Raw genomic sequence first — 22,911 nt, 5'->3', positions numbered from 1 at the left:
AGGAACGGTGTCACCTGTGAAGCCAGCTGCATGCCCACCCTACCCTGCAGGGGAGAGCCCCTTACCTGTGTCCGTGTCCCTCATGGCCACCAGGACCCGGACCCCGCCCCGCAGAAGGAAGCTGATCTTCTGTGCCTTCAGCACCTGCTGGATGGCAGTGAGTCTCTGAAAGCAGGAGGGGGAGAGTGAGGAGGGTCCGCTGGAACCCACTGGAGGGAGCGGAGAGCTGGGCCAACATCCGTTCTGATTCTCCAGAGCCAAGGGGTTGGGGGCCACTTGGCCTCCTTGGGTCTCAGTCTCCTCATCTGTAACATGGGAATGCTCGCCCACCAGCATTCACCAAAAGCCGACAGTGGGTTAGAAAGGCGACCCAGTTAGAAATGGGTTCTTTAGGCCCAGAAAGGGGCCTAAAGCCTCTTGTTTTGGTCAGGACCATAGAGTGTGGCAAAGCTGGGGAAACCAGGGGTACTCCAAGAGGGCCCCCAGGCCTGGCAGTGGTCCGGGAAGGCTTCTCAGAGGAGGAGGACCAAGAAGAGAGCAAGATGGGGACAGGTCAGGTGACCCAGGCAAGGGAATGACCCCACCAGTGAGTGAGAGCCAGGTGACGGGGCTGGACCACAGGGTGGGAGAGGCAGCTGGCTTGCCGTCTCACGAGAGGGAGCTTTCCCAGGGCTCAGGAGGGAACCAACTGGCCCTTGTGGGTGCCCAGGGGTCATTCCTCTGCATAGGCAGATGTTGAGGCCTTGGGGAAGGGGGCCTCCCAAGAGCTGGCGGTCCCCGAGCACCCCCTCCCGGGTGCCTTGTGCAGGACATTCCCCGGGGCCAGACTCGGCCTCCATGCACAGCGTTTTAGCACCTGGCATTCCCTGGAAAAGAGAAGTCCACATCCGGGCCCGGACAAGCCAGAACAGCCCAGATTTGAAGGATCTAGGAAGGCACACAGCTCTGTGCTATGGGGAACTCCAGCACCTCTTTGTTTCCGGGGTCCATGTGAGGTTTCAAAGGAACACCTCGTGGGAGGCCTCCAGCCCCGTGCCCAGCACCTGGCACCCTGCAAGGGCCAGGGGCCTGCCGTGTCGTCTGTGGCCAGGACGAGTCCCTGTGACTTTTCACCGACCTCGGGCCGGCGGCTTACTCTCAGCACTCAGGACAACGAGGGTGGGGGTGCCCGTCTGTCCCCCCACCGCCCGCCTCCTTCCGAATCTCTCCTGAGCGCCCACACCTGACTATTGAGAATATTGCGAGTTCATCTGCCCACCAACTTGGGGGGCAAGAGCAAGGAGAGTCCCCGAGCCCTGCTGTGCCTTCCCCAAGCAGTGCCAAGCCTCTGCAGTCAGCTCCCCATCTGAGAAATGGGTACAGTCACCCTCCATCGTCTGCCGTCCCATCCCCAGAGACACTGCATCAGCAGGGACCCCCAGATCCAGTGCGGATGCCCTTCAGGAAACGCTGGGGGTCAGGCCCAGGCAGTCACCTGTCGACCAGGAGGCAGCCTGGGTGTGGCAGGGCGGCAGCCAGAGCGACCTTGGGGCTCTGTGTCCCCTCCCACCTTCCTGATGCACCTCCCACTGAGCTGTAGAAGGAGACACGCCTGCCCAGCCCCCCGAGGTGCCGCGGGCCTTGCTCCGTCTTCCAGACGGCCTCCTGGAGCATCTGTCTCAGACTAGTCCGGGAGTAGCTGAGCTCCTGACTCTTTTTTTTTGAGATGACACGTACTTCCTTCAAGGGCAGGATTCCACTGTTTCTGGTCTATTTGCGTCTGTGCAACTATCACCACTGATTCCAGAACATCTTCATCCTTCCTCCCTTCCAGAACCCCGGTGCCCGCCAGCAGCCCCGCCCCCCTGGCCCCCAGCAACCACCTCCACCTTCTGCTGCCTGGCCTTGGCCCAACAGGGACATATCCCATCCATTCGCTGGCGCAGCAGGCGGCCTCTGAGACCAGCTTCCCTCCGTCAGCACCCCTTCTGTGGGGTTTGCCCAGATGATAGCAGGTGTCAGAGCTCCCTCCACTTCACAGCCGAGTAAGAGCCTGTGGTATGCAGGGACGCATCTCATCCAACAAGGCCCGTGGAGGCACACGTGGCCACCCCGGGCTGCAGTGACCCTCCCTGTGTGTGTGCATGTGGACGGACAGCCGCGCGCTCCCATGACTGTGCCGTCTGCTAACTCTGCCTGCAGTTTCAGGGAGCAGCTGACGGCAGGCTCAGCCATGCAGGAGGGGTTCTGGTTCCGCACGCGACCCAGAGAGCTGCTGGTTTCAGGAAGAGTGACAGTCATCCCGGGGGGGCGTGAAGAAGCTCCAACTTCTCTTGGGGTCTCCACCCCATGCCTGGCCTGGCCCTCCAGGTGAGGGCTATTACTCGGAGGCTGAGACACACAGTGAAGACATGTGCAGACTGGATGGAGGCTGAGTTCTGCTCTGTCCTGAGACCCGAGCCATGGGAGTCCATGGTTCTCCCTGTCAGCCTGGGCCGCAGTGACCAGCGCCAGCCAGCCATTTCCCAGAATGGGAAAGGAAATGGCATATGTCCTCCTGTGGGGCAGTCCGACCCCGGGTGCCCTTGTGCCTCCCCAGTCCCCAAAAGTGACCTTGAAGGCCATCTGGGTCCCGGGGAGGGGGGCGGCCACCCATGGAGGAGGGCCAGCCGCCTGTGTCAGGCAGTGACTTGCGAGAAATGGGCCTCTCTGTGATGATGAGCTGCTGAGACTTCTCCCCCAAACCCCCAGTACTAGGTCTCGAACCCTGGGCAGTGCAGAGAGAACCTGGGGCCCATGGCCACAGGGATACCTTGTCACTGGTGGGGCTCCTCTTCCTCGTGAGCCTGGGAGGGGGCAGGAGCACGTGCAGGTCGGCCAAGGTGGGCAGTCCCGGCTTTACCACCGTCACCAGGAGCTCCTCAGGGACACTGGTCTCCTGTGGGGACACAGACGCACCCCTCTGAGCCACCTGCCTTCTCTGTCCCCTGCCACACTTCGGGGCCCCCAGGAATACCCTCTCCCTCATCTTGGCCTGGCCAAGTCCCAGCTGTCTGTCCTGTGAGCTATTCCTGACCCCCGAACACACAGGGGCAGCCCCAGGACCCTGAAGCACCACGTTTCCCCTCCTGCAGCTCTCCTGGTCCCTCTGCCCTGCCCCCACCAACACCAGCCTCCTCTGGGCCAGGCCTGCCCCCTCTAGTCCATTCCTCACACCACGGCTGGGGTAAAGGTGAGCAGGCCCCTCTCTGGCTAACGTCTTCCCGGACATCAGGGCTCCTGACCATACAAATCCTTCAACCCACGGAGTTCAGCTTCCAGAGGTCCCTCTGCCTCCTGAGAATCCCACTCTGTGCACTTTCATCTAGCGAACTCCTATTTACTCTTCAATGCCCAGGATGGTATCATCAGCATTATTAAGAGACTGAGGGGAGTCACGGCCAGAGCGAGCCTTGGCCTCTGGCAGCAGAGATGACTCAGGGTGGGCAGAGGTCACAGAGATACCTTGGTCCCATAGCAAAAGAAAGACCAGCCCCCTCACTCTGCCCTGCCCTCCCACCCCCCACCCCCACTTCTCCTGGGTACCCACGGGGGCGGGGGGCACCTTGGACAGCAGCCGGGTCACCACCAGGCCGACGTCCTCTCTCCACTCAGGGGTGTTGGGATTGTGGGTGTCTAGCTCCTTGGAAAAGCGTAGAGCCACCACCTGGAACTGGTCTGAAGAGATGCAGAGATGGGGAGCCAGTTAGTCCTGGGCAGCGGGACTCTGTTTCCCAGCAACCGCCAGCCCGGGATGGCCTAGGACCGCCCGCGATCAGACATGGCGGCTCGCTTTTGGAAAATGAGAGTCCTCCCTGTGCTGGCAGCTGCCCAGGTAGGGCCCACCTCACTGACCGGCACCAAGGAGTGATCACTGCAGCACCAAAGACAATGCTGAACGGTGCCCCCTGGGGAGGGAGAGAGGGAGGGAGGGCCGGGCGCCTGCACCATGAGGTCTGCCCTTTAGTTCTCATTGACGCGCATACCCCATGAGGCTGGGCTTCCATCCCAGGGATCCACAGACTTCACTGGGCTGGCCGCCCCACCAGAATAAGAGTCCTGCGAGAGCAGAGGCCCCACCTTCCCTTTCCCGCACACCTCCCGGGTTTCTTGGCTCAGAGGCCCACTCCAGAGCCACCTGCCAGTGCTGGTACTTGGGGCTCACTGTACTCTCCACGTTCCTCCTGAAACCCGGGTTTCCCACTTGGGAAACAGGAGAGACTTTGCTGGAATTAATGGCCCGAGGGACATGTGCTTCGTGAGCAGAGAACTCAGCCTCTCACAGCAGGGGAGGGGGGCTATTCCCAAGCTCTAGGCTCAGGACCCTCTGCGCATATGTTTGTGAATGAAGGAACAGCTACGGGCAGGCCTGCTAAATATTTAACTGATGGCTGCTGTCCATGGGTGAGGCTGCTCTCAAAGCCAAATGAGGTTTCATCGGTGGGCTGAGGAGGGCCACAGCGCACTGGGTGAGGGGTGGGGTCTCTTCCATGCTTAGGATGAAATTCCTATGGTAAATGTCTCCCTTGAGGGTCTGGGGGCCCCCAGTGAGCACAGAAAATGGGGTGCAGATTCAGAACTGAGTCTCCACAAAGGCTGTGTTAGGGGGCTCAGTGACAGGTGGCAGGAGAGGTCAGGCTCCTGGGAGGCATCGCCGGGTGCCCTCGACAGGTCACTCAGCCATCCCCTGGTCTGTGCTGTGTGAGGCCCATGAGTGCCACGGACTCAGAGACGTGTCTGTGTTCATTTTACAGACAGGGGAAACTGAGACCCGGGGAGCCGGGGAGCGTCTGAGCAGTGTTCACTGGCTCCTCCCTGAGCCTGCGGCTGCCCCACATACCCAGGGCGTCTGTGGCTTATGTCACCTGAGCTTGGGGCCCCCACAAGGGACGAGACGCGCGGCACACCTGAGGAGGGGGCTCACCCAGCACGCGGACCACCGTGGAGTCCTGCAGCACCGAGCTTCCACAGGCCGCCTGCACCGTCACGCGCACGTCTCCTGGGTCTGCAAACCGCGTGGTCACGGAGTTCTCCAAGGAGAGCAAGGGCTGCAGGGGACGTGAGTGGGGGTCAGGCCCAGGGGTCAGGGGGCAGCCCCACACGGGACAGCCAGCCGCCCTGCTGCCTAGGGCCTCACCGAGAATGCTCAGTCTCCCCTGCTCTGGTCAGAACATGGGGGCAGCACTGGGGGACACGGGGAGGGCCCCCCACCCCGAGCCACCAGCTCTAAGCCAATGCAGCCTGGACCAAGTGTCTCAGTGTACCTTTCCTTCCAAAACTGCCCGAATTGCTGGGCTCGAAGTAGCTGAGCTGTGATTTGAATCCAGAGTCTAGCACCTTCCTCAACCCTCCACATTCCAGAGAAACACGACCTGGGACCTACCACTCCTCCCCACCCAGGCCTCTGCGTCTGGGCCTTCAGCCACTGTTGGGGTCGTTCTGCATGGAAGGCAGGGCAGCAGCCCCCCGAATGAGGGAAGGACAGCCCTCTATGGGTCTTGAGGGCCTCAGGCTAAGGATGGGTAGCCCTGCCCACAGAGACCTTCTAGACCTCCAACCAGCCATTGTCTGTGGCTCCCCACTGCTTCCAGACACAATTTAGGGCTCTGCGTGAGGCTTCTAATATCTGGTCCAGCCCCAAGGGTCCCCTCCTCCATGAAGCCTTCCCTGACCACACCCAACACCCAGACTAGAAACGGCCCATCTTCCCTGGGGCTCACAGCACCCCTCAGTCCCCTTCCCGTGATCCTCATCACAACTCAGATCACCTGCTTTGTTCACATCTCTTTCCCCAGGAAAAGGCAGGGGCCAGTCTGCCTTCTTCCGCAGCCGCCAGATGCAGACATGGCCGGACCCGCTCAGTGGCTCCGGGAGAAAGGCCAGGCTGTGCTCGTGTTAGCTCTGCACAGTCATACCCCATGTCCTCCTGCCCCGGCCCCCCGCTCTCAGCAGGGGCCACCCTGGGGGTCCGCGCACCTGCAGGCTATGGCCGATCCACCAGTAGAACACAGTGAGCTTGGGGTTCAGGGGCAGCAGCACGGCCGTGAGGTTCACCTCCTGGTCGACGCCAACCACAGGAACCACGTCAAGGTGGAGGGCCTGTAGGGGGGCTGCAGGTCGCGGGAAAGCCCGGGGTTAGGGTACACCGAGGCCCTGGCTATTTCAGAGGGGGCTTCTTGGTCACCTTCATCACTTCCTCCCACATCACCCCCCCCACCACCACCGCACACACCTCCAAGGGCATGGACTTGAGCCCGCCTGCCTGCTCCCTGTCCACGGGCTCACCAGCCTGGGGTCCTGTTGCCACCCCAGAGGACTCCCTGTGTGCCCCTGGGGCCCAGGTTCTCTCTGTGCCCCGGGAAGGGGGGACTCTGGGCCTCAAAGGGGCTGCTGACTTACAGTTGACCTGGACAAAGAGCACGGCCTCGTCATGCCCAGCCACGTTCTCCGCCCTGACAGACACGCGGTAGACACCAGGGCTCTCGTAGCGGTGCCGGATGGGGTCCCCAGTCAGTGTCAGGTTCATGTACACGGCCTTGAAGCCATCCCCCAGGTCCACCTGGTACTTGGTGGTCAGGACGTCACCCTGCAGGAAATCCCGCGAGGTCACTCAGGAAGGATGGCACAGCCAAGGGGTCAGCAGCAGCTTGCATACTCTCCATCCTGTCCCTCCTCCCCTCAAAGGGTGCGGACCCTGGGGCCCCCAGAAACTACACCTGGCATGGGCTGAGCCGCAGGAAATCCGGGGAAGGAAACGGAAACAGTATTTTTCTCCACTTGGTGTCAAGAAAGAGTTCTCGCACTTTCCCTCTGCCCCTCTCCCCTGCCCCATCACCTCTTCCTCCCGTCCTACCCCTGCAGGAACACCTCCAAAATCATCTCCTGCTGACCCAGAGTGACACAGGATTCATGCTGACTGCTTATGATCCCCTCATTCTATGCCTGTGGAGCCTTGAAACCTTTCCCATAAATTATGTTCACTAAACTTGTTCCACAAATACTGGTTGACTGGTATTGTTGACTGGTACTGTTCCACAAATGACTGGTTGAACAGGGTCTGTGCTCCCAGATCCACGTCGCCGGGGGGCTCAGAATGGGACCTTATTCGGAAATAGGGTCTTTGTAGAAGCGATTAGTTAAGATGAGGTCACGCTGAAGTCAGATGGGCACCCAGCCAGTGGCCACGTCTTTACAAGTAGAGGTGGGGGCTTGGGACACAGATGAGACGGCCACACGATGACGGGGCAGAGACCGTGGAAACAGAGCCACAGCCAGGGACACCAGTGCCCCAGAAACTGATGAGACAGGGAAGAATCCCACCCCAGAGCCTCCAGTGGGAGCCCAGCTCTGCTTATGCCTTGATTTCGGGCTTCCAGCCTCTGAAACTGGGAGAGGAGCCCATGGGGTTTTGTGCCTGCAGCACACGTCACTTGGGACAACAGCTTACGTGCCATCTGATTGTTCCCATGTGCTAGGCAAGAACCGCGGGACAGATCTGCTCACCATCCAGAGCTCCTGTGGACACGCGGGCTCACGGGGACCGGGGAGCGGGGTCTCAAGCCCGCCTTGCTCCAGGGGGCAGGGGCTTGGTGCCCACCACCTGCAAGCCAGATGTACCTGGGAAGCCCCGTGGCTCCCAGGTGCGCAGGTCACTGCGTGCCTTGGGACCCCATGTTCCTGCCTGCAGGTCATTGACGGGTGCCCGCTGAACGATGTAAACATTTTACTTCATTAAAATAACTTGTCATTTTTGCCCACGATCAGAACAGAGTCCAGCAGCCACGGCCATAGACAAGGAGGCCCGTCCCCGTAACCCCATCCTGCACACTGCTGCACCTTGTGCACGTCAAGGAGATGTGGACATCTTGTCCTGAGACAACCACCAGTTTCCAGGTAGTTTGTAGGAACCAAGACAGCCTGTGTGCCCCGTACCGCACGCCCGGAGCAAACGCCCATCGAAACCAGAACGTCGGGGTGCAGAGCCGCCGAGCCATTGTTGGCCCCCGCTGTCACGCCCCCGACTCCTCTGTCCTCCATTTCTGTAATGCTGTCATCTCGAGAACATCCCATAAACAGAATCCGACAGCACGGACTTGCTGGGGTTGCCTCTTTCTCCTTCAGTTTAATTCTCCGGAGCCTCACCCAGGTCATGGCGTGTTCTGTAATCTGCTCCTTCGCACCACGGAGTCGTGTCCCACGTGGTGGCCGCTGCCACTGTCCAGGCAGACGCCCCTCAGAGGACGTCTGGGTGTTCCCAGGTTCCGGCTCTCGGGCCAGAAAGCTGCCGGGAACATTCATGTGCAGGGTCCCGCGTGGACACAGGCCTTCATTTCTCCGAGACACATGCCCAGGAGCACACGTGCTGAGTCACAGGGTGGTTGCGTGTTCAGTTTTCTAAGAAACTGCCCCCCGGGTTTTCCAGTGTGGTGGTCCCCTCCTCTGCTCCCTGCCGCCGAGTACGAGGGGCCCGGCTTCTCCGCACCCTTGCCAGCGCTTGGTGGTGTCGCCGTGTCTTACTTGGGCCACTCTTCTAGACCTGCAGGGACCTGTCATTGGGGTTAGAGTCACGCTCCCCTAACGGCCAGTGAAGCTGAACGACATTTGTGGGCTCCCTGGTCATCTGCTCCTCATCTGCGATGAACTGTCCCTCCATGTCCTTGACGCGTTTCCTAACTGGAGCGTTGTTTTCTTTCTACTCTCTGTGTTCTAGGTCCCAGCGTTCGCTGGATGCGTGCCGGGCACGTATTTCCTCCACAGCTCCCTTTTCACCTTCTCTACGGGGCTTTCCTCAGCACACGGGTGTCTCACTCCAAGTCTGATTCACTAAATTTCCTTTATGGATGATGCTTTTGGCATCCACTTTACGAACCCTTGGCCTGGCCCTGGATCTGCATATTTTCTATCTTTTTCCCCAAAGGACGGCTAGTTTTTCACATTCTGTTGACCTCCATGGTCCATCCTGAGACGATCTGGTATCAGGTGTCAGGTTCCAGCTGAGGCTCGTTTTTGCTGGTGGTCTGTTTGCTGAGGACCGTCCTCCCTCCCCTGGGACACTTCCACTCCTGCTTCTGTGTGTGTCTATTTCTGGGATCTCTATCAGCTCTTACTTCTAAGTCTCGGATGCTTACAGAACTTGGCGCCTGCCCCAGACCCAGCTAGTTCCATAGGCAGCTTGGCCCGTGCAGGAGGGCGGGTGGGTGTGACTTGTGTGTCAGTGTGGAGAAGTGTCTGTGTGACTGGTTACGACTGTGTGAACACGTGGGGAAGGCGTGTGCAAGTTCCTGTGGTCAATGTGTGAGAACTGAGTGTGTGTGAGCAGGCGTGAGTACGTGTTCATCCCCCACTGAGCTCCCACTCTCCCCCTGCCACCTCCAGGAGGAAGTCAGCGGCCCCTCCACATAGGGAGTGTGCCGGGGAGACCTCTCTTGCAAGGACACCTTTCAGTCACGCCAGCGACCCCATGCAGTAAGGCTGGGGACCACGGGACAGCAGGGCTGATCGGCCTGGCCTGGCCTCGCTCTGGCCGGGGAATCAGCCAATATGACCCGTGTTGCCCAGATGGAAGGCTCTAGGGGGCAGCAAACAGCCATTTTTCCTGGAAGTCTGTGCTAGAACTTGGGCAGTTGGTGGGTCCACTCTGAGGGTCCACGGGTCCCACCCGGGGAAGGGGGCATTGTCCTCCCACCACATCAAGATGCCGCTGTGACAGATGCCCAACCCCTACGCTGGGGCCACCCCCGACGCCCTGAGCATGAACCAAACTCATCAGCACAGGGCCTGGAAGCAGGTGGGATCTGGGACCTGCCCCGGGCCCGGCCCGTCTGGGGATCACAGTCCGGGTGCTGTTCATGTGGAGCTCTGTCACCTCGAGGGAGTCACCGTACCTCTCTGAGCCGGGGTTTCCCCAGCACGGCACATGGGCTCTCACACATACAGCTTTGTGCCCTCTGGCCTCAGTTTCCCCATCTGCACACATTGGACACCAGAGACTTCTGTCATCACCTGGGCACCATATTTGGAAGGACACGTGCTAAACCACACACACACACACACACACACACACACACACACAGTTATAAAGCCGAACTCGCTTCATTCAGTGTATTTGTTAACCAAAGATCCGAGTGCCCAACGGAGCCGCGCCTGCGGACAGCGGTCCGGGGGCGGATCTCCCTGGGGGTGGGAGCGGCGTCTCCTCTGTGCGATTCTGTCGCTTTGAATTTCCTGCCTCTTGGTAAGTTTTTCTGATTTCTGTTTTTGGATGCTCTACAGGGAGTTTGCTGCTTTTATAATCAGAAAAATAAGCATGCTGTATATTAATTTTAAGAGGCTAGAAGAAAATACAAAAACTCACAGTTGTTACCTTTGCGGGGGGGGGGACAGGGTTTTGGGGGATATTTATAATCTTGACATTTTGGGTGTTTTTCCAATGTCCTACCATGAGTATAAATTCTTTTTTAAGGCAGAAGAATATGTAACACTTGTACTAAAGAGAAAAGGAGAGAACGTAGGGAGGGAATTTACATATTTGTATATATGATATAGAATTAAATCCATACAATATCATCTACCTACAGGATTTCTCTTTGGTTCTGGGATTATAAATAATAGTTTTGTTTTGCTTTTTGAATTTTCTGCTTTCCTTAAGATTCCAGATTAATTAAATCAATACAATTAGAGGTTTAACAAATTGCTGCCCACGGGAATGAGTACATCGTGGAAGCCTCAGAGTCCAGTAAACAGTCTGCCGTGCACAGAAGGGTCCCCGCCATGTGTGCCGGCGGCCCAGTGACCCCCCCATATTTCACAGTCCTCTGCGGTCTGGTTTCCCTCCTCTCCCTACTGCCTGGGCCTGGGGAGGGGCTTCCGGCCCTCTCTCACCCCCTCAGCTCCGAAAAGGCCCACCTAGAAGATTCTGCTCCAAAGCACCCATAGGCGGAAGGGACACACCCTACCCCCACACACCTCCCCTGTTTGTCCAGTGGGAGTGGCCCCAGGGGGACAGCACGCTATGCTCACCTGCTCCTGCCGCACCACAAACAGGACGTCCTCTCCAGGGCGCACGGCCACTGCCTCGCCGCGGATGCTGACCTGCAGGCCCCGGGGCCGCATGAGCGGACACTGCAGCTGCGCGGGGCTCTGCCGGGGGTCCACGCCACCCTCGCACACGTTGGACACCACCTTCCGGTACCTGTGGCCACAGGGAGGGTCAGGGTCTGCACCCATGGTGGGGTGGTGGGGGGAGGGCACGGGCCTCATGGCCTGGCGGGGCCTCATTGGTGGCGAGGTGTGGCTCTCACTGGTGGCTTCCTCTGGCCTCCCGGCCTCCTCTCAGCCCCACTGAGGGCCATCGCTGCCCTGTGTTGCAGCTGAGAGGCCAGGCGTGGCGGGGGGCAGACAGCAAGGGCAGGGTCGGCTCCGGCGCTGGCTGCTTCCCTGTGTGGCCATAGGATTGTGACAACCTCAACACCTGTTGTCGTTGCGGCCGAGGGTGTGACTGGACACAGTCCGAATGCTGGGACCTTGCCGAGAAATGCACCCAAGAGAGGCCGGGGCTTGGTCGTGGCCTTGACGCTGCCGCACCCCCTTGGGGCTCCTTCCCTCACCATCCAGTTAGAGGACACCTGACCCAGTGCCTCCTTCATATAGTGTGTTTGCTGGGGGACGGGCGGACCATATAGCCCCTGCCCTTGCCGGGCAGAATGCCCAGTGGGAGTGGCAGATTGCTTCACACCACCTCCCTCAAGGTAAAATCACCACCCATGAGCGCTGGGAACTGGTCCCCAAGAGAACAGCTTTCGGCAGAAGTCGGAAGGGTGAGCAAGAGAGGGAAGGGCACCCAGGCAGCAGGACTGGCATAGGCAAAGGTCCTGGGATGGGCGGCTGGAGCCAGAGTAGAGAACAGGACTGGGAGGAGGCTGGACAGGGGTTGGAGGCCAGAGACCATGGGCTTTGAAGAACATGTTAGGAGACCCCGGGCAAACCATGCCTAGAGTGACATCACCTGACTTGCTGATTGTGAAGCTCCCTCGGGCTACACCAGGACCCTGGGTCCATAGAACTAACATCACGGCCCCAGAGCCTGGCTCTGCCCCCCTCCCTGAGCCTGGTGCCCCCTCCTGCGCCCAGAACTCAACCACTGAGACACACATTCAGGGTTTTATCACACAAACACATTGGATTAATTCAGAAGAAAATAGAGTCTAGGAGCTACCCCCCCCCACCCGGTGCCTTGATGCCCAGAATGTCACATGGTATGACAGGCAATCCTTCATCCGTGATGTGGGCCCCGGCTCTGATACTCTGACAAGAGTCCCTGCTTGCCAAGCCCTAGTGGGTGCACAAGAGAGGCGGCCGTGGCTGCTGACTGAACGGATGATGGGTGAATGATAGATGGAAGAGAGATGGATGGATAGATCGATGGAAGGGGAATGGATGGATGATGGATGGAAGGACAAAGGAAGGAGGAGGGAGGAATGAAGGGAGGGATGATGGGTGAATGATGGAAGGATGGATGGATGATGGGTTAATGATGAATGGAAGGATGGATAGATGGATGGATGGATAGATTATGGGTGAATAATAGAAGGAGGGAGGGAGGGATGATGGGTGAATGATAGATGGGTGGATGTATGATAAGTTAATAATGGATGGAATGTTGGATGGATGGATGGATGGATGGATAAAGGGAGGGAGGGATGATGGGTGAATGATGGATAGATGGATGATGGGTTAATAATGGATGGAATGTTGGATGGATGGATGAATGGAAGGAAGGATGGAGGCAGGGAGGGAGGGATCACGGGTGAATGATGGATGGATGGATGGATGATGGATGGAATGTTGAATAGATGGATAGATAGATGATGGGCGAATGACAGAAGGATGGGTGGATGGAGGGAGAGAGGGATAGAGGGAGGGAGGGATGGAGGGAGGGAGGGAGGGAGGGAGGGATGATGGGTGAATGATGGATGATGGATGGATGATGGATGGAATGTTGGATAGATGGATGGATAGATGATGGGTGAATGGAAGGATGGAGGGAGGGAGGGAGGGAGGGAGAGAGGGAGGGAGGGACGGATGATGGGTGAATGATGGATAGAAGGAAGATGGATGGATGGATGGTAGAACTTACATTGCTAAGGCCAAAACCTACAACATCTGATCCTGCTTCCTCAAGTTCTGCCCCTGCCCCTTCCCCAGGGGAGGTAATGGGGATTTTGTAATAAGTTCACTGACATTTTCTTCGCTCCCCAAAGTGCCTCAAAGTGAAACAGAGACCTTAAGGTAGAGTGCCTCGGGATCTCCTGAAGCCGCAGGCTCACAGCTTCATGTACCCGACGCTTTCATTCTCTGTTCAGAGCCATTTCAAAGTACCTTCTGTCCCTGATGCTGCCCCATGTGGGTGCAGATAGAGCTCTGCAGGTTCGGTGCCCAGGGTGACCCAGGGGCCCAGCCAATAGGGCAGCCTCGTAGCTCTGCCCCTGCAGCACCACGAGGAGGCTGTGCCACACTCACCCAAGGCTGCTGCTGTAGGTCTGGCCCAGGACACAGTCGTCTGGCGGGGACAGGGGGTTAAACCAGAAGCTAGCAAAGCACTTGTTGGCCTCAGACTCCAAGGAGGGGGAGCGCTCAAATCCGTAGTCGCTGGAGGAGAGGAGAAGAGTTCAGGAGACAGGCTTGGGCGGGGATGGGAGAGGTCAGGGGCGGGCGGGGGTCCGCACCCCAAGGTCTGCAATACACCCATTTGTGGGGACACACAGCCCTACCCAGCTTGGAAATTAAGGTTACATTCCAGGTAAGAAGGGTTGCAGAGGGGGTTCTAGGAACATCCAGGAGAGCACTGAGCCCAGCTGGGTGTCCTCGAGGGCTGCCTGGAGGAGGTGCACTGAGTCTCAAAGAAGCACAATGCACAGCCAGGGGAAGACAGGGGAGGAGCACTGCACAAGGAGCCCCGTCAATGCCGGTGAGGGAGGTACAGGTGGAGGTGTTGGGCACATGAGGGGGAGCAGGAGAGCAAGGGTTGAGGGTGGCCAGGGAGGCAGGCGGCCAGAGTCTTCGTGAACCAGGCTCTGGAACTCGCAGAAGGGCTGGGTGGGCACCGCTTGTGCCCGGGGACCCCTCCCCGGTTCCAAGGGCCCCTCCCGCTGCGAGGGGGTCACTGTGGTGGGTGGGGGCCGCGTGCCCTTGAGTTCCCCGTGCTCCTCCTGGGAACACAGCTGGGCTTCCAGTAGCGGGAGGACTGAGTCTCAGACCCGCAGCTGCCAGGTCGTGAAGCTGCTCAGGGCTCCGGAGAGCCCAGCCGCTGGCGCGTTCCTCACCAGAGGAAGTCCGACTCCCGGCACCTGCACACCCGGGACTCGAGTGCCGACGTGAAGCTCCGCCCTTTGATGCACCAGGATGTGGACTTTCTCTTCCGGAAACTTCTCTGCTGGCCCATGATACAGCGGTCGCCCTGCCATGGGAACATGGGGTGAGGACCGGCCGAGAAGGGCCATTGCCCTCCAGTGGCTCGGACTGCTGTTCATGCCCATCCTCAGAAAACAGCCGAGTCTCAACACCCAGGCAGCCATGGGGGACGGGGTGAGTTTCCTTTCTCAGATGAGGAAACTGAGAGCAGAAGTGGTGCCTGAAGTCAAGCGGGGGCAGCCTCTCTCCCATCCTGACCCACAAGCATCCATTTAGCACCCATTGTGTACACTCTTCCCCCGGGCTTGAGGGGTCACTGTGCTGCTGCTGCTCCAGCCCTTACCTAGTTCACTTAGTGTGACTGGTCTACCTTTTGTTCTAGAAACATCTATGTGTTTGAGCTTACAGGGTGGGGATGCCCCAGACCGCCCCTCCCCCGGGGTGTTTGGTAATCTATGACACAGGCCCTGTGCTACCCACCCACCATGTCCCAAGCCCCGGACCCCAAGCACACTGGACTGCACAGTGGAGTCGCAGCCTGTGGCCCTGTGGCCCTGAACACTCAGAGCGACAGAGGCACCAAGAGGGGGCCAGAAAATCCAGCCGAAGGACTGCATATCTCAGGGCTGCTGGGGTTCTGGGAGCCTGTTGGAGGTGAGGCTCCCAGTGCCACACAGGACGGGGGCGTGCAGAGGAGGCCACCTCCTTCCCCAGCCCGGGGCCCGGCCCACCTTCAGGTCGGTCAGGTCCCAGGAGCCATAGTCCTCCTCGCTGCACTGCCTGGAGAATGAGGGCCGGAAGTCCACCTTCACCAGCTCCCAGTCGGAGCGGAAGCTGATGTGGCCGAAGACGCTGGGGAGGGAGGAAGAGGGAAGGGAAATCACCTTAGCCCGGCCTGCGTCACAGTGGGAACCACTTCCCCTCAGGGCCTCGGGGCCCCCTGCTTGCGGGCCCAGTGTCAGCTCTCCTGCACTCTCCCAGAGTCCCAGCCGGCACCGTGCCCAGCCGTCTACAGTCCTGTGTTCCTGGCGGTGGTGCCCCCAGAGTCCCCACAAGGGTCACACGCTGTCTGCGGCTCGCAGACAGCACAGGTGTAGGTCACCCCCCACGGTTCCCCTCAATGGACGAGGAAGTGGCACAGTTGTGTCAGGAGCCCGGGCCCCCCAGCGGCCACCCGGGCCCTTCTATGGCCTTCCACGGTCCTTGCTTCTGTTCCACCAAATGACAGGGGTCAGCTGGATGCAGGGTGCTTCTCTTGCCTCTGTTGGCATCACCACACCGGGGGTCTGACCCACAGACACCCAGGCCGGCCTCACGGTGTGGGGGGTCTGTCCATGGATACCGAGGTCACTGTGCCAGGGACCTGAGCCATGAACACCCAATTCTGCAAAGCTGGGCCACAGGCTGTTTTTTCCAGGTGCAACCAGCCATCCAAGGAAAGGTAACAAGCCACCATAAGGGGTCACCGTAGCAGGATGGGAAGACCCCCCCCCCCAGCCTTGTGCTCACCTCCTGTTCATCATGCGGCCCCAGCCTTGGCGAGTGGAGAAAGCAGGGCAATGGCACACCATGGGTGCTCTTAAAAGGCCAGCTATGTACGGGGTAATGGTGTGCTAGGGGTCCCTTCTATGCTGTCTGGCCTAATCCTCACCACAGCCTCGTGAGACGAGTCCACCCCTATTTCTCAGAAAGGAAGACTGAGACACAGAGAGGTTGAGTAACTTGCTCTAGGTCACACGGCTTGCTTGGACCATTTCTTCTCCCTCAGCCTGTAGCAGTCACTTGCTGAGCACCTACCTTGTACCCAGGTCCCTTCCTTTCTTCAAGGACTGCTATTTCAGGGGCTCCAAAGACCACCACGGAAGAGGGGCCTAACCTGCATTCCTTGGGTCCTTCCCCAGTCCAACCAGCTGCATTTGGGATATATCACCAGAGGTTGAGCATCTGGGTGGTGAAGGTGATACACCTTGTTGTATTTGATCCCCTTCCAAGCAGGCTGACAGGGACGGGATACTTGGGGAAGGACAATCATGACCTGGAAAGATCCTAACCCCATTCTAGGATGGTAGGTGAGAAGTGTCTTGAGTATCTTCTTGGGGACCTGATGGCTGGCTCTGAAGGTCCGAGGCTGATATCGATGAATTTTGCTCTCACAGGGCAGCTCTGCGCCAGGCAGGCCTGGGTCAATGCCCCGTTTCTTGCATCTGTGACCTTGGGTAGGTTCATTCTCTCTGTGTACCCATTTCCTTGGCTTTAGAGTGGAGACCATAGCTCTGGCCTTTCAGGACTGCTGGCAGATTGGCAATGGTTTGTGTGGTACGTAGGCACATACCAGGGGCTTCACCCACATGCACACGAAGCAATTCCTCTGCTCCCCAAAACAGGCCTTGAAGAAGATACTACTGTCTTTATTCTGCAGATGAAAGCCCCCAGCTCTGCAGGCCGGCCAGGGGCCTCCTTGGGTCCTTGAAGCCCCTGAGCCTCCCTTTGTCCCAGCCTTGACCCGCCCCTATGGTCAGCCTTGTCTCTTGTCTCCCGAACAAAGCCTGCTAGGCTTTACGGAAACAGAGTGGGGATCCTATCTCAATAGGGACGCTCTCTATGGAGCACTTATGGTACCCCCTGACACCGAGTGGGCCTGTCTCCCTCCTGAAAACCACGTTATCCTGAGAACAGCGAGTACGCATCGGGCGTGTGCTGACACGACCCACTGGCCGCGTGCGAGGTGCTGGCTCAGCGTCTCATCTTCTCCTTTCCCAAACAGTGAGGAATATACTGCTGTCATTCCCACTTTACAGACAAGGAAACTGAGGCTGGCAAGGGACCTGCCGAGGATGGCGCAGCCAAGGCCACTGCCCGGAGGAGCCCTGTCGGCCGCTGGGGCTGGGGCGAGGTGCTGGGGAAGCACGGTTAGTGCCGGCGGGGCAAGACGGTCACAAAGCATTGTCCCTGCCGGGGAAAGAGCCTCACTGTGCTCCTGGCCTGATCCCAAAGAGGCCGGTTGGGTTGATCTCCACAGTCAGCTCCAGGCAGGCCTCCCAGAGCCGCAGCCGAAATGCAGAAATATCTGTCACCCGGTTCATTCTGAGTTTTAGGATGAACAAGCCCAAGGCAGCCCGTGAATTGCCTCACGGTTAATAGGAGAGAAGGGGCCACGTGGGGCAATGTGGGCCAGGAGCCCCCCCCCCCCTGCCCCACAGGCCTGTAAACAGCCCCTCAGCCTTGGGCGCGGCGCGGGAGGGGTGGGTGGGCAACGGGGACCCAGCTGGGGTTGGGCGGGGACACGTCCAGAAAGGCGAAGGCGGCGGGCAGCTGGGACGTGAACTTTGGGTAGATCTGGATAAAAAAGTCACCTGAGAAAATGTTCTCAACTGCAGGAAACAGGACAGCAGGGGAGAGACAGAGACATGGAGAGGGAGAGAGAGACGCAGAGATACAGAGAGGGAGAGAAGAAGGAGCAAGGGCCGGGGGGAGGATGCCAGGTCCCAGCGAGGACGCTCCCATAGCCCAGAGACATACACGTTTGCTCTCAGGTTCCCGTGCGTTCCCTCTTATGCCGTATGACTGGCCCGTGTCAGCTGACATTTGGAAAGCGTGTGGAGACGCGGCTCCGTGAGGAGGAACCCTCCTCCTTAACAAGTTATAGCACCTGCCTGTGAATTTGGCCATTGGCATTCTAGGGATCAAACACTCTGTCTGTGGCCGAGAGACGAAAAATAGGGCTGTTTCTGGGACCAAACCCAGTCCTGGTGCTGTGACATGTGGGACCAAGAGCTTGGCGTCCAGAAGCGCCAAGCCCAATGCTCTATGATCAAAAGCGTCCCCATTCTCAGCTGGGGAAACTGCCTCTGGCCCGGCAGGCTTGCCACCCTCAGCACTGGCATTTGTGTGAGGCAGACACCAGCCTTCTTGTCACACCCCAGACTGAGAGCACTGCGTCGGACCCCAGGCTGGAGCCCTCCCTCCGCTTCCCACACAGGCTGACACCCTGCTGCGGCCCTAGGAGGACCCACTCCCCCAACCCAGACCTGAGCCTGAGACAGCACAGATACGCGGGGCCACAGAGAACATATCACGTCCCCAGGCGGGGGCATGGTGGTAGCTGGGTGTTCGGGGAAGCACCCCAGCCAGGGTTCCAGGACAGTATGATGGGATCGCCTCCAGCTCCGGGGACCAGGCAGAGCTGAGGTGACAGGGGCCCCTTGCCTGCCACTCCCTTGGTGCCAAACTGCTAGATTTAAACACCTACAGAAGTGTGGTGAACGACACCTCCTTCCATGGACATTTCTTACGAGGACAAAAGGACATGACGTGACAGGCAGCGGGTGCTCAGCAAGGCGTCCCCAGAGCCCTTGTCCAAGGGGCCACAGTGCTCAAGAGGCTGGGAGGGCACCACGCTGCCTCTGTCCTGGTGACAGGAAAGGTCCTCCCTCCCACACCTCCCCCACCGACGAGGGGTCACTGTGCTGGATTTCCATCTGCCAGGAATTCAGATGGCTGCCTATGCCCATCGTCTCAAATGCCCAAGCGAGGGGCCCACACTCACTGCTTCCTGTCCTGACCCATGCCATTCGCAGCTCCCAGAAGCCTGGGACGTGTGCGCAGAAGTGGGGGTAGTCCGCGGTGGTCAGTGGTGGGGGCTGTCCAGGCCCGTGCTCCCAGCCACACCCCCCAGGTAGGAGAGGAGCTCAGGGCTCCCTTCCCCCAGGCTCCCCGCTAACGGAAGGACAGCCTGGCCCTGCTCAGAGCAGAGGAAGGCCCGTGCGGGGCAGGCAGGACTGTCTGTGCTGGGCTGTTTTTTGCTATTTGGGGTCTAAGGCTGGGGGTTCATCCATGTAGGCCTCTGCAGGGCGGTGAGGGTACGGCTTGGAGGCCCCCAGGAAGCTGAGAGGGCACACAACATGCGAATTCTTCTCTAACCAGGCAATAAAGCCAGCCCGCCGCAGGGCACATGGCCAGCAACAGGCTGCGCCCGCGGGGACAGGGGTCCTGCTGCCGGCTGCTCTCCTGGCCAGGCCTGTCGGTTCCAGGAAACACGGAGCCAGGCAAAGCAGATGGGCCATCCAAATCCTAACGTAGGGGAAGCACTGACTCCTTCCCCACCCACAGCCCGCCCTTGAGCCTGTGTCTTAGCCACCCCATCCCAGTTCAAGGTCAGCTGCCCCAAGATGCCCAAGACACTGCCAAGCCCCAGCATGGCCCTTCCCCACCCCGCCAGCTGGCCCTGGGACACCAGCATCGTTCACACTAGTGAGAAAGGGGGCCACTGTCTACTTAAATTCGACGTCTGCCCACCGGACAGCCAGCTCTGGGCGTCCTCGGGATCCTTGGTGCCCAGAACAGCGCGCGGCATATGGCGGGCCATGCTGGAAAGACTGGATGAGCACTGGCCTCCATGGTCTCCGAGGTGTGGAGCTCAGGGGGCCCGGTCAGCGGGAGGAGACACTACACTTCCCCCAACTCTCTGGGCCGTGGGGAAACTTCGGCCCCATGCACCCGGAAAAGAGAACGCAAGGAGGCTGACTGCACGCAGTGAGTCGGAGGTTCTCAGCAGAGGCGCCCCATCTACCACCCACAGCCCCCGGCCCTGAGCAGAGCAGGGAAGGTTGCGGGGCCCTGCAAGAGCTTCCTGGGGCTGCCCCAACCATTTCCACAAACTGAGGGCTGCGAGTAACAGAAGCTTATTTTCTCCCCGTCCTGGAAGCCATGAATTCGAAATGTAGGTGTTCACAGCGCGGGGCCCTGCCCGCGGGCTCTAGGGGAGGGTCCCTCCTGCGTCTTCCAGCTCCCAGGCCTCCAGGCAGTCCTGGGATTATGGCCCCCACCCTCCCCAGTGTCCGCCTTGGGTCACTGTCTGCCCGTAGGTCTGTCTGCATCCCTCTCCCCAGGGTAGTGTGACCTCCTGACATCTGCAAAGACCCTGCTTCCAAATAAAGTCGCAGGTTCTGGGTCGCCATGCATTCTGGGGAATGTGGTCTCCCCAGGACAGGTGTCATCAGTAAAAGCAGGTTATGCCAAGCATGGTCAGGCATACCGAGAATCGGGTGGCTGTTAGAAATGCAGAGTATTGGGCCCCGCCCTGGTGCTTGGATCGACCTGGATCCAAGGAGGGCGGTTGCCCAGGAAGAGACTTCGAGAGCTGGAGCCCCTCTCCCTGGCATTTGAGGGCGTGTGGAGGGCAGTCAAGCTCTGCTCTCTCATATCCGAACAGGGCTGCCTCGTACCCCTCTTCACTGTGTCTAGGGCAGAGTTTGGCCCGGAGTAAGGTCTGGCACCCCCTGCGGGTTGGCAAAAGGCCTCAGAGCCCAGAGCTGCAGCCCCAGAGCCCAGCCTGCCCCTGGCCACAGCCTGGTTCCGCCCCACATGGGCCCGTGTGTGTGTCGGGTCCTCCCTGCGCGGTAGGCCTGGGAGCCCTTCGGGGTGCCAGGAGCTCATAATAATAATGAGGAGGAGGAGGACGATAGCTCCAAAGGCAGCTTGGGACAGTGGACTGGAGCTGCCCTTGACCTGGTTCCAGCCCTCACCACCCAGGCGATCCTAGGCAGAGGACAGACATCCCTGGGGGTGGGGGGGGCAGGGGACAGGGAGACAGGAGGGGGCAGGCATGAGGTTGGAGAGGAGAGGAGGACGGGGAGGGAGGTGGGAAGGCCAGCACTGAGCACGCCCCAGAGCAGCAAGGCCATCTGCCCGTCCCCCTCCCGTGGCACTCACGTCATGACCAGCGTCTCATCCCCCGGCTCACTCAGCAGCCCGTCCACAAACACAGAGGTGCTGGTGAAGTTGTGCGTGCTCCAGGTCAGGCCCTCGTCCACACTGAACCTGCAGAGAGCGGCAAATCACCACCGTAGGCAGGCAGGAGCACGGCCCATGTCCCTGGATCCAGCCCTGCCTGAGCCCCGAGGCCAGCGCTGCCCAGCTAAGGGGCTGTGGGGTCACAGCAGCCACCCGCCAGCACCAAGTGGCCTCCGCATCTCCTTAGTAACACTACGGCCAAGAAGTTCCACACGTGTTGTCTGAGTACCATGAAGCTGCTTTGCAGCTCGTGGATGGCAGTTATCAGGGTCTTGGAATATCCAGGACAGTCCCACCGATGCCTGAGCCCAGCCCAGGGTTGCCAGGCCAGGGACAGAAGCTGACTACCTCCCAATGCATTGTATAATGGTGTCATAAGCTTGCAGTGCAGAAAACTCTTTTTCAGACTAAAGTGAAATTGACTTCCTGGCAGCTCCCCCACCTCTGCCTTCTTCTTCTTCTTTTTTTTTTTTTTTTAAGATTTTATTTATTTATTTATTTATTTGACAGAGAGAATGAGGGACAGAGAGAGAGAGCATGAGGCAGGGGAGGCTCAGAGGGAGAAGCAGACTCCCCGCTGAGCAGGGAGCCCAATGTGGGACTTGATCCTGGGACTCCAGGATCATGACCTGAACTGAAGGCAGGCGCTTAACCAACTGAGCCACCCAGGCATCCTCTGATTTCTGAGTCCAGAGTTCACACCTGCTCTCAGTCCCCCACAAGCGCCCTTCAGAGGTCTGAAGCTGATCCAAATGCCCTCTCACCTGGGCACATCCGGCTGGCTTCCTTGCCTGGCCCTACCTTCTCCACTTGACTAACTCTTGTGGATGCTTGCATATCACCTCCTCTGGGAAGCCCTCCCTCCAGCCCCCCAGACCATGCTGTGTTGCTATTCCCTGTTTCCCTGTGTCCCAGTGCCTGGCCTTGCCACCGCCCCCCCCATGCTGGGCCCCTGTGGCATTACTTGAGGATCTTCAAGGGGATGGAGGTGTCCTTGATAGCTGCGATCACGCCACCGTGGTCCAGGTAGAGGACGTGGTGCTCTTCCTCGAACACCTGCAGAGGGGGCGGGTGACACCCCAAGGGCAGGTCACTCTCTCTGGGGGCAGAGCTGTCAATGCACAGGCTGGGGGTCACCAGCAGATGCCAGCTTCCCAAGGCAGGGCCGGCCCGAGGCTCCCTGCGTCCCCCAGGCCCTCCGCATGCTCTCCCACGCCATCCAGACCCGTGCGTGAGGGATGATTGAATGAGACCATTGAGCTGAGAACGTTGGGAATAAACACCGCAGGCAGCCTCGGCACAGGAAGGGCTCGTGCACCAATACGGTGGATGGCGTGAAGGCAAGAAAAAGATCAGGGAGTTCGGCAAACCTCTATTGGACAGTAATCCCCAGCAGTTGTGCCACCTCCTCCAGGAAGCCCTCCCTGAAGCCAGGCTGGGCGGGGAGTGCCTCTGGGTCCCGAACAGGGCACTTACTACACGGTTTATCCTTATCACCTCCAGCCAGGGAGCTCCTCCCAGGCGGGGCCTACCTCTGGGTCCTCTTTTTATGGCCCAGCACGGCTCAGCTCAGAAGTGAGGAGGCCTGTGCTCAGGGAGCATGTGCGGGGATGAATGAATGAATGCATAAGGGCATGAATGGATGAGTCGTCACTAAGTCTCCAGGTGACAAAAGTCAAGCGGCCCAGACAG

The 22,911-nt window shown here is 59.3% G+C and overlaps 1 protein-coding gene across 1 annotated transcript in view; it reads right to left on the bottom strand.

The window, feature by feature from the left end:
- SORCS2 (sortilin related VPS10 domain containing receptor 2) overlaps positions 1-22,911 on the bottom strand; it is a 432,949-nt gene that overhangs the window by 7,297 nt on the left and 402,741 nt on the right. The window contains exons 13-24 of the mRNA XM_045998356.1: positions 22,184-22,275; positions 21,139-21,246; positions 15,159-15,279; positions 14,340-14,473; positions 13,537-13,665; positions 11,038-11,209; positions 6,418-6,604; positions 5,995-6,128; positions 4,943-5,066; positions 3,584-3,696; positions 2,792-2,917; positions 66-165 (exon numbers count right to left, since the gene is read on the bottom strand). Of these exons, the coding sequence (XP_045854312.1) occupies positions 66-165; positions 2,792-2,917; positions 3,584-3,696; positions 4,943-5,066; positions 5,995-6,128; positions 6,418-6,604; positions 11,038-11,209; positions 13,537-13,665; positions 14,340-14,473; positions 15,159-15,279; positions 21,139-21,246; positions 22,184-22,275 (1,540 nt within the window). The remainder of the gene's footprint in view (positions 1-65; positions 166-2,791; positions 2,918-3,583; positions 3,697-4,942; positions 5,067-5,994; positions 6,129-6,417; positions 6,605-11,037; positions 11,210-13,536; positions 13,666-14,339; positions 14,474-15,158; positions 15,280-21,138; positions 21,247-22,183; positions 22,276-22,911) is intronic.

The sequence above is a fragment of the Meles meles genome, chromosome 2 (genome assembly GCF_922984935.1).
Source record: "Meles meles chromosome 2, mMelMel3.1 paternal haplotype, whole genome shotgun sequence".
NCBI lineage: Eukaryota > Metazoa > Chordata > Mammalia > Carnivora > Mustelidae > Meles > Meles meles.
This window is presented reverse-complemented; position numbering and strand designations above follow the sequence as displayed.